The sequence below is a fragment of the Nelumbo lutea genome, chromosome 4 (genome assembly GCF_056320005.1).
Source record: "Nelumbo lutea isolate HS-2025 chromosome 4, American lotus-T2T, whole genome shotgun sequence".
NCBI lineage: Eukaryota > Viridiplantae > Streptophyta > Magnoliopsida > Proteales > Nelumbonaceae > Nelumbo > Nelumbo lutea.
In genome coordinates this window covers 15196711-15211802 of record NC_142687.1, presented here as the reverse complement: position 1 = coordinate 15211802, position 15092 = coordinate 15196711, and the positions used below count along the sequence as shown (strand labels likewise).

Here is a 15092-nt window from a genome sequence, read left to right as displayed (position 1 = left end):
ATGTGAAGCATGCAAATCTTACTGGCGGATAACAGCAATGACACATCGTAGCTCCTCTGACTGCCCAAATGTGCCAATAATTCCACTCCCCTGACGTGTCAATCCCTCAGAAGGTTGGATTGGTTCATTGACCTTCCATGGCAGGGTTGGTGGAATAGTTGAAGAAAGATGGGGTGCCTTGGCATCTAGGAGCATTTTCCTTAGTACACAGGCAGCATCATCATAATACCTGTATATGTAAAAAGAATAATATCTATAAAATAATAAATTAAGCATCCACTAATAAACAAATAATAATAGGACTGAGAAAATAACTGGGTTACAAAGAAGTGGATTATTGTACAACCATTGTTTCAAGCATGGTATTGATGAAGATATCAGGAAACTGCAATGTGATTTTCATGTTGACATGTCCAAGTATACAAGAAGATATGAACCCTGTGGCTCAATTGAAAAGAGAGAAATACGGGAGGCCTGTGAACTGACTTTCACCAGGTGCACTTCTTTCACAAAAATGCTCAAAACAATTTTAACCCAATAGAAATATCCTAGTACAACTTTCTACACTAAGTATTACCTTTAACAAGATTAACAGTGATTGGATTAGTGGATTTAATGGAGTAAGAGGTTAAAATGGCAATATATTTGCTCAACAAAATATCCCTTCCTATAGAAGATTTAGCTAAACTATCTGCCAACTGATTCAACTCTCTTGTGATCCATCTGAAGCTACAATTCAAAGTGGAGGAGATCTTAGAACCCAACCAACCCATTAACATACTAGCAGATTGGGCGGGTTGGATCATAGGTAACCAACAAGTATCCATTAACATGCAATTTTCATTTTTCTATATTCTCATGGCTAAAGAGCTCTACAGCTAGAGTTTTTCAGCAAACTGTTTGTTTGATCCCCCCTTCTCTCCCCAAAGATAGGGTTTCTCAGTGAATTGTTTGTTCATCCTCTCTCTCTCTCTCTCTAATCTGAGGTGATGTGTGATTCCTGGTCCCTCTGGCATGAAGCATCGCCGCTCCCATGTAAATCGCCATGCCAAATAATAAACCTTCATTGCACAGATGATTGGCATGCATATGCAGTGCCCTCGTCCATCAACCTTGCTATGGCAGTCCTTTGACGGCAACAAAGGGGGCTTTTTCACTGCTAGAGCTCCATTACTGGATATTGCTGTCTCTGCACCTCAACAAGTGCCCCATTAATTGCACCATTATTCATCCCATTGATTGTAGACATAACTCCTCTATTTCCTGTGTCTATATGATAGAGAGAGAGGGTTGGGTTGGAAATTGGAACTTGGAAGGATAAAAGAGAAATTCCAACCTAATTTGGCTTTTCTGTATTTTTTTTTGTTGTTTTTAATTTTTCTGAGCTTTGCGCAAGTTTTCATATATTATTTTGTAATTTCTGTTATTTTCTATAAATTTGTACTGTCTATGTTTTTTGCAATTTATGTTATTTTTCTTTAATTTTTTATTTTCCATGCTTTTTGTAAATTCTATCATTTTCTCTGTTTTTTTATAATTTTTGTTATATTATTCTGCAATTTCTGTAACTTCTGTTCATCATCATCACCATCCATGCCTCATCCCAACTATATGGGGTCGGCTACATGAATCCTGTTTTGCCAATCCATTCTATTTAAAGCCATATCCACTGTTAAATTATTAGTGCTTAAATCATTTCTTACTACTTCTACCCATGTCCTTTTTTGGTCTACCCTGAACTCTTCTAGCCCCTTCTGTGTAATAAACTACTTCTTCTAATGGGTGGAGTTGGTGGTATTGTATGTGTGTGCCCAAACCATCTTAGTCTACTCTCTCTCATTTTCTGTAACTTCTGTAATCTTTCTATAATTTTTATATTTCCTGTAATTTCTGTTATTTTTATTTTCTTGCATATTTGTGTTTTTCTGTAATTCTGTATTTTTCCGCAATGTATGTGTTTCTCATTTAATGAATTAAAGGATTAATGGGTTGGGCTTAGGTGGGTTTGGGTTGAACCCAACCCATTTAATTTGATCTAAATGGGTCATTAATGGGTTGATGGGTTAGATGGATTGGGTTGAAACTTGACCCACACCCAACCCACCCAAACCCACCCAATTTCCTCCCTAGTCACTAATCTCCTGCTGATTAGCAATCTGGAGCCCCTCTAAAGGGGCATGGGTTTCAAAGTAGCGGCATCTGAGGCAACTGTAGGACCACCGAATCCCAAACCAGGCCTCCATCAGCTTTACTAATGATGCCCCCAATACCTGCAGCAATAAGATCAACTTGCTTTCTTCTAAAGCCGCCATCAAACTGCAGGATGTAATCAATATCTTGGCCTTGGAGCAATGGGGGAGCTGGTGAGAGGCCTGGTCGGAGAAGACTGCATTACTTCTAACCAGCATCTTTGCAAATCTCCCATGCTCACACCAGAAAAAATCTTGGTTTAAACATTTTAAGCTTTCTAGTGAGGATTCCTTGCACTCAAAGATCTTCTGTTGCGTTCCTCCCAGACTCCCCATATCACCACATGGGTGATGGCTTTCCAACAGCACTGGCCTCTCCTTCCCAACATGTAGTTCTGCCATTGATCAAGGAACTCTCCTACAGTGTTGAGAGGAGTCCAGCTGTAGTTCCCTCTAAAGATCAGGTCAAGGAAGAAATGCCAATAGCTTCTAGCTACATGACAATTGATGAGCAGGTGGCCAATTAACTCTTCGTCTCTATAGCACATGACACAAACATGGGGAGAAATGGACAGCTTTCCTTTATTCTCTTGCAAGTTGTAACAAGTATTGAGCTGCCCCAAGCAGATTCCAAAATAAAGAAAGGCACGCTTGGGGGCTGAGGAGAGCCACATCCGCTTGTCTGAGAAAGGTGCTAAGGAAAGCTTGGCTGTTAGCTTGAGGAAGGATTCGGTTGTGAAAGTGCCACTAGGAGTGAGATTAATTTATCACGACAAGAGGGGGTGATATAGATATCTGTAAGAAAGGAAATCAAAGCAGAGACTTCAGAAATTTCAGAATCTTTTAAGTCTCTATGGAAGTTAAAGTTATAGGAGAGAGTATGGTTATCTTGGAGGATTATGGAGGAAACCAAGGCTTATTAGTCATTGACCAGTCTAAATAAAGAAGGAAAAGAATCACAAAGAGGCCTTGGACCCCACCATAGATCCGTCCAAAATTTGATAATATTACCACTTGCAAGGCTGAATCTAAGATGAGGGGAGGAGTCAATGGTTTAGAGAATATCTTTCTATGGATTTGCATGAGAGAATCCAGGTAACGGATGATTGCTGCGCCTTCCTAAACTGCTATTACCATATTTTCTGCAAATTAAAGAAGCCCAAAGAGAGTTCTGCTCCATCTTAAACCTCCAAATCCATTTGCCAAGAGCCTGCTTCCTTTTAGTAATGTGATCCAAGCCCAAACCTTCCCTCTTTGGTCTGCACACCATTTCCCAGCTCACCAGGTGGTCTCTTTTCTCACCTTCCCCATCCCACAACAAATCATGTTGGAATTTTTCAATTTGATTTCTCACCTTAGCCAGAACCTTAAATATCAAAAGAATTAGTCTTCAATCCAGTTACAGCCTCAAAGCACTTTAGTATCATCTTGAGGTTTAGGAGGTAATCCTTTTTTTATCTTGAATGAAGAAGATGGTGTAATCTGCATACTGCAGATGAGAAATGTGAACATTCTCCTGCCCAACTGTGAAACCTTGAATGAGACCCAGATTGACTGCTTTTTGCATGAAGGCATCTAGAATATCTGCCACTAGAGTAAATAGGAAGGGAAAGAGAGGAAATCTTTGTCTTAGCTCTCTAGAGGCATTGGAAATAAGTCTTTTGAGGATCCATTAACCAGGCGAAGAAGTCTTCTGGGCATACAAGACGTTGTCACTCTAGTAACCTCCAAGGGACCTCTCAATCTATCTCAGCCTCTCAAAGCTTGAGGAGATGGATAGACTAAGCACCTAGAGAAGGAAGTAAAACCCTAAACCTATAGAGCTAACCTGCTCCAAACAAGAACTGCATATGAAAAGAAAAATATCTGAAATCCTAGAAATGTTAAAACATAGAAAGGACCTAGAAGATACTGCAATATTATGATAATTAACCATGGAAAAGTAATAATAGGAGCCGAAACTGAAGTACATCTAGGATAGGAGACCAAGAGATATCTCAATATGACCTCTATTATCACTTTGTTAGATAATCCATAACAAAGGAGAGATTGAAGTGGCTGTAGGCCACAGAATTAGAGCAGAATAGTGAAACAGAGAGTGCATCCAGAGTGTGATAGGAAAATACTACATAGGCCAAAAGGAAATTTTTATAAAACGGTTATAGTGCCAGTAATGTTGTATGAAGCAGCATGTTGGGCAGTCAAGAAACATGTCTAAAAAATGAATATAGAAGAAATGTAATTGCCGAAATGGATGAGTGGGAAAACTAGAAAAGATGTGATCGGAAATGAATATATCTGGAAGAACCTAGAAGTAGCCCCAATAGGTGATAAAACGAGGGAAAGTAGTGTAAGATGATCTCTTCACATGTAAAGAGCCAAAGAAGACCACTAAGCAGCAGTGGAAATCTATCTATTGGAGGTTCGAGGGTTTATAAGAGATAGGAACAGGAAAAAAAAAGGCACGGGTTGAAATAGTGAGAAATGATTTGAGGATCCATAATTTAACAATGATATAACAGTGAACAGAGTAGAATGGCAGAACAGTATTCATATAGCCAACCCCATATAGTTGAGACAAGGTTTAGTTGAGTTAATTCGTATGCCTCTTTGCTTTTCTCTAATCAAATTTTACAGTTCCCAGTCAAAAAGAAAACAACAAGAGTTTCTAACAGTTCAATGGTATTGTTTATAGTATAAAAGGTAATCAAGCTAAGAGAATTTTAACAATGAAGACAGCTTCTTATTTTTGGAAACTACAAGCAATATGCTGGAGACTGTTGTTTTCTTTTATTTTATCTTTTTGACAGGGAGATAGTTGTTTTGTTGCTACCTATAAGGGCGAATTTTAAAGACCTCACCCTCTTTGAGGTGGATGAGGGTAATAGTCTAAGTTGCTTAGTAACAAGATTGGATACAAAAGCAGAAAAACAATTTAGGCTGTGTTTGTTTGCAGTGTAAAACCTCACCGCCAGTTCGGTTTTGTCAGCATTTGTCTGCAGTGTAAATCAAGATCGATGTAAAACTCCACTACCAGTTCAGATTTTCCGGCATTTGGATGGAGTGGATTTTACATCGATAATCACGTTTTTTGAAGCTCAACAGTTCAGAGGTTTTAAACTGTTCAGTGTGAAACTCCATCGATGAGGTTTTACACCACAAACAAATGCAGCCTTAAGAAACCTAAATAAAAGACTTGCAATATAAAGGGAAATATCGTATTCATATTCCCTAGGTAATTAATGATATTTTTTATCAATAACTACATACTTTCATAAATATTTAAACAGGTAGAATAGTTCAAAGAGTAAGGATACATAGAAAGAATAAGAGGCCATTACCCAATGTTGGCCATGGCTATCTGGGGTCTTTAGAGGAGTGGACCGGATATGGGCCTAACCTTTGGCCTTTTTTGCACAAAGTGGCAGCACTCAGACTTGAAACCATGATCTCATGCTTACATCCAGGGATTTTACAATTGCACCCAACAATAACCCCCTTTCAACAATAGAAATAATATCATCCTAAATTATTAAAGGATTGAGAAATCAGAAGAGAATTACTTGTGAGAGTTCTTCACAAAACTCCAACCATTCACATCACAAACATATGATCGTCCCTCACAACGTAAGAGATCAAATCCACACACCTGCAAGTACATTGAAACAGCAAGTGTAGTGACCAACAAGCAAACCATGCCAAATTTGATTAACGCCAGGTGGGCCAATGATTATTGGCACCGATAATGAAATGGAACTCCAGTACCTGTTTATGCAAGTTGCTATGAAAAAATGCTGAGAAAACAACAAAAATAAAAGGTGGGCCAATATAAATATCCACAGGAAAAATGTTCATTTTATAACAGAAAACTCTACCGCTTGCCGAAATGCAATGCAAACATCTCTTGCCATTTGCTTCTCTGTTGGAGTCAGTAATACAGGATACCTCACCTATAAAAAGAATTAACATTTTTGTAAGAAACAAATGATGATTCTGAAACTGCTACAAACAAAGAGGATCATAAATTTCCAAGTTACTGAACAATAGATTATTGCTTCCATTTTTGCCATCCTCAGCCACCCCTCCCCTCTATTCTTTTAAGTGATGAATACATCCAGATTCTTAAGTCATGCCATTCTGAAACACCAATTACCAAACCTAAATCATTTATTTTAGTAAATCTTAAAAGGATACGTAGAAAAGATGTCCTTCCAGCCTAGTGAAGGAGTGGTGGAAGGAAGAGTTAGGAGAGATAGTGGTAGTGGTAGGTCAAGGAGTGGTAGTGGTAGGTCAAGTAACTATACAGGAGTGGTAGTGATAGGTCAAGTAACTATGACAGGAATACTAATACTCGTGGACAGGAGTTAGGAGAGATAGTATAGCATTACTGTCATAAGCCAGGACATATGAAGCGGGATTGCAGGAAGTTGCAGAATAAGAAAACTCAGTCAGCCCATGTTGCATCCACCACGGATACTTCTGAGAAGTCTATTATGATATCTGCAGATGAATATGCCAAATTTGCTCAGTACCAAGAATCATTGAAACCTCAATCTACTCCTGTTACTGCCATCGTCGAGTCAGGTAAACCCAATACATGTCTTGTTTCCTCCTCTTCCAAATGGGTCATTGATTCTAGAGCTACAGATCATATGACAGGTAATTCAAGTATGTTTTCTACCTTTCAGTCACATAAATCTACCTCTCCTGTTACTTTAGCAGATGGGTCAACATCTTGTGTTATTGGGTCTGGCACAATTAGTCCAACACCATCACTTCCTTTGTCATATGTTCTTAGTTTACCTCAGTTATCATTTAATTTAATTTCTGTTAGAAAACTCACTCGTACCCTTAATTGTTGTGTCTCATTTTTTCCTGATTATTGTTTATTTCAGGATCTTACGATGAAGAAGATTATTGGTAAGGGACACGAGTCTGGAGGTCTCTACATCCTTGATACACAAGTTCCAAGATCCATAGCCTGTTCTGGAGTTGTAACCCCTTTTGAAGCACATTGTCGGTTGGGCCACCCCTCTCTCCATGTGTTAAAGCAATTTGTCCTCAATTTCAGAATTTGTCGTCATTAAATTGTGAATCTTGTCAGTTTGCTTAAACACCATCGTCTTAGTTCGAGTCCTAGAGTCAATAAACGAGCTAATGCTCCTTTTGAATTAGTCCATTCAGATGTTTGGGGTCCGTGTCCAGTTGAGTCCAAAACTGGGTTTAAGTATTTTGTTACTTTTGTTGATGATTACTCTCGTATGACATGGTTATATTTAATGAAAAATCGTTCTGAGGTGTTTTCTCATTTTTCTGCTTTCTGTGCTGAAGTTAAAACTCAATTTAATGTTTCTGTACAAATATTGAGAAGTGATAATGCTAAAGAGTACTTCTCATAATCCTTTCAAACTTACATGCTTCAGCATGGCATTCTTCATCAAACTTCTTGCTGAACGGAAAAATAGACACCTTCTTGAAACTACAAGAGCCTTGTTATTTCAAATGAAGGTTCCTAAACCTTTCTAGGCTGATGCAGTTTCCACAGGATGTTTTTTGATTAACCGTATGTCTTCATCTGTCCTTCAGGGTAAGACTCCTTATCATGTTCTGTTTCCAAATAAAACATTGTTTCCTATTGAGCCTAGGGTATTTGGGTGTACATGCTTTGTTCGGGATGTTCGTCCTCAGGTTACCAAACTAGATCCAAAATCTTTGAAGTGTGTTTTTCTTGGGTATTCTCATGTTCAAAAAGGGTATAGATGTTATTGTCCTACTCTTCACAGATATCTTGTGTCAGGTGATATTAATTTCCTAGAAGATACACCTTTCTTTCCATCTACTCCTCATTCAAGTCAGGGGGAGGATGATGATTTGTTAATCTATACTGTCACATCATCTGGTTCACATCCTATTGAATCTGCTCCTGCCAGGCCTAAGCCACCTACAGTACAGGTTTATTCTCGGCGACCAACCCCTTCGAACCCATGTCCTGCACCAGCTCCTTCGCCAGCAGATCCAGTCTCAACTGATCTTGTTCATTTGTCATCAGAACCAGTCTCGAATGATGATCTTCCTATTGCTCTTCGTAAAGGTAAGTGTAAGTGTACTTATCCAGTATCTTCATTTGTATCTTATAATCATTTGTCGTCCTCTTCTTGTTCTTTTATTGCATCTCTTGATTCTACCTCTGTTCCTAAGACTGTTAAAGAAGCTCTTTCTCACCCTGGATGGCGTAATGCTATGATTGAGGAGATGAATGCTTTAGAGGACAATGGTACTTGGACCTTCGTAAATTTACCTGCAAATAAGAAGGCTATTGGGTGTAAATGGGTGTTTACAGTTAAAATCAATCCTTATGGAGTGGATTATTCCGATACCTTTTCTCCTGTTGCTAAACTTACTTCTGTCAGGTTGTTTATTTCTATGGCAACTACTTACAATTGGCCCCTTCATCAGTTAGACATCAAGAATGCTTTTCTTCATGGGGATCTTCAAGAAGAAGTTTATATGGAGCAACCGCCTGGCTTTGTTGCTTAGGGGGAGTATGGGAAAGTTTGCTATCTTCATAAGTCTCTATACAGGTTGAAGCAGAGTCCTCGTGCCTGGTTTGGAAAGTTTAGTCAGGCAATCGAGAATTTTGGTATGAAGAAAAGTAAGTCTGATCATTCTGTTTTCTTCAAGCACTCTACTGCTGGCATCATTTTGTTAGTTGTGTATGTGGATGATATTGTCATTACAATGAGAGATACTACAGGGATTTCATCCCTTAAATCCTTTCTCCACACTCAGTTTCATACCAAAGATTTGGCAATGTTGAAATACTTCTTGGGTGTTGAGGTAACAAGAAGCAAGAAGGGAATATTCTTATCTCAAAGGAAATATGTACTTGACTTGTTGTTTGAGACGGGAAAGTTGGGAGCTAAGCCATGTAGCACTCCAATGATTCCTAACTTGCAGCTCACAAAAGATGGTGAATTATTTGAAGATCCTGAGAAATATAGAAGATCGGTTGGAAAGTTGAATTATCTTACTGTAACTCGTCCAGATATTGCGTATTCAGTTAGTGTGGTGAGTCAGTACATGTCCTCTCCAACAGTTAATCATTGGATAGCTGTAGATGGGTATTTACTGTGAAACATAATGTTGATGGTTCCATTGAAAGGTATAAGGCCTGGTTAGTTGCAAAGGGATCTACTCAGACTTATGGTATGGACTACTTGGAGACTTTTGCTCCAGTAGCAAAGATGACCACTATTAGAGTTTTATTATCCCTTGCAGCTAGTTAATCTTGGCCCTTGTTCCAAATGGATGTTAAAAATGCCTTCCTTAATAGAGACTTGCAGGAAGAAGTCTACGTGCAGTTGCCTCCTAGATTTTATGATGCAGAAACAGGAAAGAAGGTTTGCCGATTGAATAAAGCCTTGTATAGACTGGAATAATCCCCCAGAGCTTGGTTTGGTGGATTCAAACAAGCCCTTGGAAAATTCGGTTATGTGCAGGCCTAGTCAGATTATACATTATTCATTAAGAGAGTGGATTCATCCTTGACCTTGCTTGCTGTGTATGTGGATGATATTGCAGTGACAGGGAATGATAATAGTGAGATTGAGTCTCTTAAACAACTCCTTCATCAAGCGTTTGAGGTAAAAGATATGGGAGAGCTACAATACTTCTTGGGTGTTGAGGTAGCTAGGTCTAAACATGGGATTTTTGTTTCTCAAATAAAGTATGTTCTTGACCTATTGAAAGAAACTGGAAAGTTAGGTGTTAAGCCTACAGACACACCTATTGAACAGAATCACAAGATCAATGCAAAGGGTGGAGAGCCTCTTGAAGATAAAGCTATGTTCCAACGTTTGGTTGGAAAACTCCTCTATCTTTGTCTCACACGACCGGACATTAGTTATGCAGTCAGTGTTGTCAGTCAGTATATGCACTCTCCTAGAACCACTCACCTACTTGCGGTTGAGAGGATATTAGCATATTTGAAGAGGTGCCCAGGTAGAGGTATACTATTCAAGAATAATGATTACATGAAGATAGAGATTTACATAGATGCTAATTGGGTTGGGAGTGTTGATGATAGAAGTTCTACCTTTGGATATTATGCTTTTGTAGGAGGTAACCTTGTCTCTTGGAGGAGTAAGAAACAGAGTGTTGTTTCTCATTCCAGTGCTGAAACTAAATATAGGTCCATGGCAAATGGTGTGGCTGAAATCCTATGGTTGAAATCACTATTTGAGGAGTTGGGTGTTGCTTATGAGAAGCCCTTAATGTTGTATTGTGATAATCAAGCTGCTATTAAGTAAACCAGCATTTTGTTAGAGAAAGGGTTTCATCTTAAGAAGTGTGTCTTCCATATATCACCTCCAACATGCAGCTCACAGATCTTCTCACCAAAGTTGTTCCAAGAAAGAAGTTAGAGGCAAACCTATGCAAGTTACTGATGTGGACCCCACTGTGTCCGTACAATTAGTAGTTATGTTAGTTATTTCAGTTTGTTAGTTAGTAGTTATTTCAAAAATATATTATTAATTTGTTTTATTCTTTGCCATGTAAGCAATAAGGGTAATTCAGCCCTTTTGCACATATTTGGATATGAATATAAATACAAGTAGAGGGGTGGCAATTGCTAGCTTTCTCACTTCTTTTCTGAACCCAATCTTCGAGTCCTCCTCCTCTCATTCTCTTCTCTTCTATCTTTGTTTGTCTCTTCTCATCAAATATTTAAAACATATTGTAGTCTTGTTCGACTACTATAATTAATGGCATACTTGTAATTTCCATTTACTTAATATAAAGTTGGGCCAACTGCTATGAGGAGATTAAGTTATTCTAATATCTCTCTAACACAGTTAAGCAGTTTTCTCCTTCGGCTTAGTTTGGAAAGAATACAAATGCAAATATGTAGAGTGCAAAACCTTATATTTTGTATTATTTTGTATGTATTTGCATTTTCACTCTTTCCAAACTGAGCATTCTCTCTTTTCTTCTCTTCTCTCCTTTCTTTCTTTTCTATTCCAGACTTGCCGCAACATATATTGCTGTATTTTATCTTTGTAATGCCATATTTTCACATGGTATCAAAGAAGGAGATGTGAAGATCTGGTAGGGTTCCCTTTTGTCAACTAACATAAAATAGAATAACAAATCAAGAAGAAAATAAGAGGAAATAGAGAAAACACCAAGATTTAATGTGGTTTGACTCGGTAGCCTACATCCATGGGAAGAGAGGGAAAAATGTCTTTATGAGAACAAGAGATACATGGCTGACCTCTCTACAGATTCACAATAAAATATCGACTCTCACTCAACCCTAATCCACACAACCAATGGCTTAAATAAGCAAAAGGCCAAAATCCAAATTATACTAGAATTTCACACAGACCCCTCTTCCTCCCATAAATACATACAAGTTCCCAAAATTTATCAGCATTACAAATATACACTTGTAACCTCCGAAAACCCAAATACAATATCTCTCAATACCTTCCCCTAAACTCAAGGTGGGGAATCCAGCTAGAGTTTGCAAGAAAGATGTTGAAGTAACCTCTATGAAAATAGGTGTACTATTGAAGCAACAACCATGAAACTTGAGATGTTGAAGGGGGCTCTTAGAAACCAAAATTGTATGTTAGAAAGCTGAATGAACTCGTATCAGAAAGCCAGAGTAAAGCCAAGTCATGATCTAGTAATCAGCTAACTGAAGTTGGCCAACGAAAAGACAATATATATCATGCCAAAGAATCAAATTTGACCATAAAAAGGCTAATCACAATCTCCGAAGTGAAGAACTAACCATGTCAAACAACTAGATCACCAGAAATGTCAATAGAATTAACAAAGAAGAGTTGGCTAGTGGAAAGCCAACTATGCTGAATTCCATAAACCAAAGCAAAGATTCAGAGTTGATCAACGGAAAGCCAACTATGAATTCCATAAACCAAATTGACAAATCAACATTGGCCAATTGGAAAGCTAACTAGATAAAGTGAATCAAAATCCCATGTCACCAAAGGATATCAAAACTCCAAGGGTTTCTTCAACAATAACTCAGAACTGATGAACATAATAAAGGATCATTGCTGAAACATTTTGTCAAACATCTTCCATGCAAAACATGTATGAGATAAACAAACCAAATATTGACCGATGATAATAGATCCATCATTCACCAAAATAGTTCAAATATCAAACCAAGACACAAACAAGATCAGATCAAAACCGATCATAACAATGGAGAACCATCAAGACCAAAGAAGTATCACATGATGCTATTGATAATTATAAATAGACCAGAGAAGTTGTAGAGCTTCTATAATACTTCTTCAAAAAAATTAGAGCTTCCAAAGAAAACACCAAACTTGGATAAATGACCAATAACCAACCTTTTAAACAATAAATCAAACAATTGATATGCAATATAGAAACGAGAATTTGATTAAAGATATGAATTAATTCAGATGCTAGGGAGCATAACCCACAAGGTGAGGAGGGAAAATATAAATCCTTCCAAAGAGGGAATCCTTCCAGAGAGCCAACAAAAGAGAAGAATCCAAATAAAGCTTTAATAGCAATAAAAATAAGGGCTGAAAGATGCCCTAATATACCAACCAGATCATATTTCCTTTCCCAAATGACCTTTTGATCTTCTTTCTCATATAAAAACAACCTGAATTCTAAAAGCTCAAGTCTAGATTCCACTAGGTATGAGAGAACCCCAAGAAAATCCAAATCAGATGTTACTTTTTCCTAGTTTCAGAAAGAAGAAACAAGAAACAATATCACCCCTTTCGGAGTCTAGTAAAATTCTAGAAGAATGATGAAAAATACTCACAAATATTCTTCATTGAATGGTAAAAGTCCCTAATAGATTGCTTCATAGATTCAAACACCACAAACCTCGCGTGAACAGTAGCCGTAAATAGTAATCGTGAACAGTAATTCGATTGCTAGTCTATTGCTAGTCTTCCTTAGTTCACCAAATTAATTCCCACACTAAACCTGCTCTAATATAATGTCAAATAACATAAAACAGAATAATAAATCAAGAAGAAAATAAGAAGAAGAAATAGAGAAAATACCAAGATTTAACGTGGTTCATCTCAGTAGCCTACATCCACAGGAAGAGAGGAAAAAATATCCACTATGAGAACAAGAGATACATGGCTGACTGCTGATCTCTTTACAGACTCACAACAAAATATCCACTCTCATTCAACCCTAATCCCACACAATTAATGGCTTCAATAAGCAAAATGTCAGCATTACAAATATACACTTGTAACCTCCAAAAACCTAAATACAATATATCTCTCGACACCTTTCATAATCAATCTATCTAGGGTTTCTTTTGGAAGGCTGGTACTCACTGCTACAAGGATCGGACCAGATTTCGTGAACATTCTTGGTGATTTGTGATGGTTTTGACCATCACAACTGCTGTGACAGGTGAACAGTGAAGTGTGTATCCCTCTAGTGGATCGAGTCCAAGAGGGAATGATGTGACTGATATTTTTCTGGTTGGTGACTAATGTTGTGATGATTTAAAGAAGTGTTTGATGCTGTGAAGAGTTTAATAGTGGTGTGACAAGTGATTTTGTGAGCTGTGAAGGTATTCAGGTTGGTAGAATACAGTGGTAATCTCCTTTTTCTTAGAAAGGGGAGTTAGAATGGAGGTGAAATCGAGTGTTATGGCCCCCACAACCTTTATGTTAACTACTATCAAGTTGAGTGGAACTGCAAATTATGTTGTTTGGGCAAAATCTGTAAAAGTATCACTTACGGCAGTTGGGAAATTGAAGTATATTACAGACAATAAACCCGGGACTAATAATCCTAAATATTTAGAGTAGTTACAGGAGGATGCTCAAATCAAAACTTGGTTGTGAAACTCCATGGAAACAAAAATCAGCTGCAACCTTATTTTTCTTGATACCTCAAAACAGATTTGGGAACAAGTGAAGAGGATGTATTCGAGGAGCAATAATATCACTCGAATATATCAGTTGTTTCAGTCATTTTTAAGTCTACAATAGGGAGATAAGTTTCTTAAGGATTATTATTTTGGTATGGTGAATCTTTGTGAGGAACTGAATATATACCAACCTGTCACCAATGATGTTACAGTGATGAAGAAGCAAAGAAAAGAACTATATGTAGCCAAGTTTCTTTCAGGAATCAAACCTGAGTATGAACCAATAAGAGCTCAGATTTTTGGCAGCCTAGAGTTACCTGACTTGGAGGATGTGTTTTCTAGACTTCATAGGGCCAAACTATCTGAATCCACCCCTCCATCTTACTGAGCAACACTAGTTGTATATGGGAGTGGTGGATGAGGTCATGGTACTTATGGAGGAGGACGTGGGAATGGTGGTTGTGGTCCTCCAAGACCTCCACGTGGTATAGGTGATAGCAGTAGTAGAGGTGGCCGTGGACGAGGCAGGAATGGTAATGGAAGGTTCTGTACTCATTGTAGGTTGGAAGGACATACAGTTGGTTATTGTAGAGATTTGTATGGGGTTCAGTTTTGCTCACATTGCCATCATGAGGGATATATTATGGAGTATTGTCGGTTGTTGAAGAAACCAGGAACTATGCTAATTAGGTTACCTATCAAGAGGATGTATCACAATCTTAACCACAAATGGCTGCCACAAATAATCATACAGAAGGGAGACAATGACTATCTCTAAGGAAGAATATAATCGGCTAGTTGCAGCCTTATCTTCTTCCACTGCTACTCTTGCTCAGACATCAGGTATTGGCTCCACTTGTCTTCTCTCTACATCATCATCTCCACGGGTCATTGATTCAATAGCTTCTGATCACATGTCAGGTACTTGTACTTCATCTATTTTTTCAGAATTAACCCTCTGTCTTCCTCTTTTACTCTTGCTAATG

The 15092-nt window shown here is 38.0% G+C and overlaps 1 protein-coding gene across 10 annotated transcripts in view; it reads right to left on the bottom strand.

Moving 5' to 3' along the window:
* The window catches only part of LOC148854119 (inositol hexakisphosphate and diphosphoinositol-pentakisphosphate kinase VIP2-like), a 130731-nt gene that overhangs the window by 60386 nt on the left and 55253 nt on the right, over positions 1-15092 (bottom strand). For all 10 annotated transcript variants that reach the window (XM_088983835.1, XM_088983837.1, XM_088983836.1 and 7 more), the window contains 3 exons: positions 6065-6139; positions 5753-5838; positions 23-229 (listed from right to left, as the gene is read on the bottom strand). In XM_088983835.1, coding sequence (XP_088839961.1) covers positions 23-229; positions 5753-5838; positions 6065-6139 — 368 coding nt within the window. The remainder of the gene's footprint in view (positions 1-22; positions 230-5752; positions 5839-6064; positions 6140-15092) is intronic.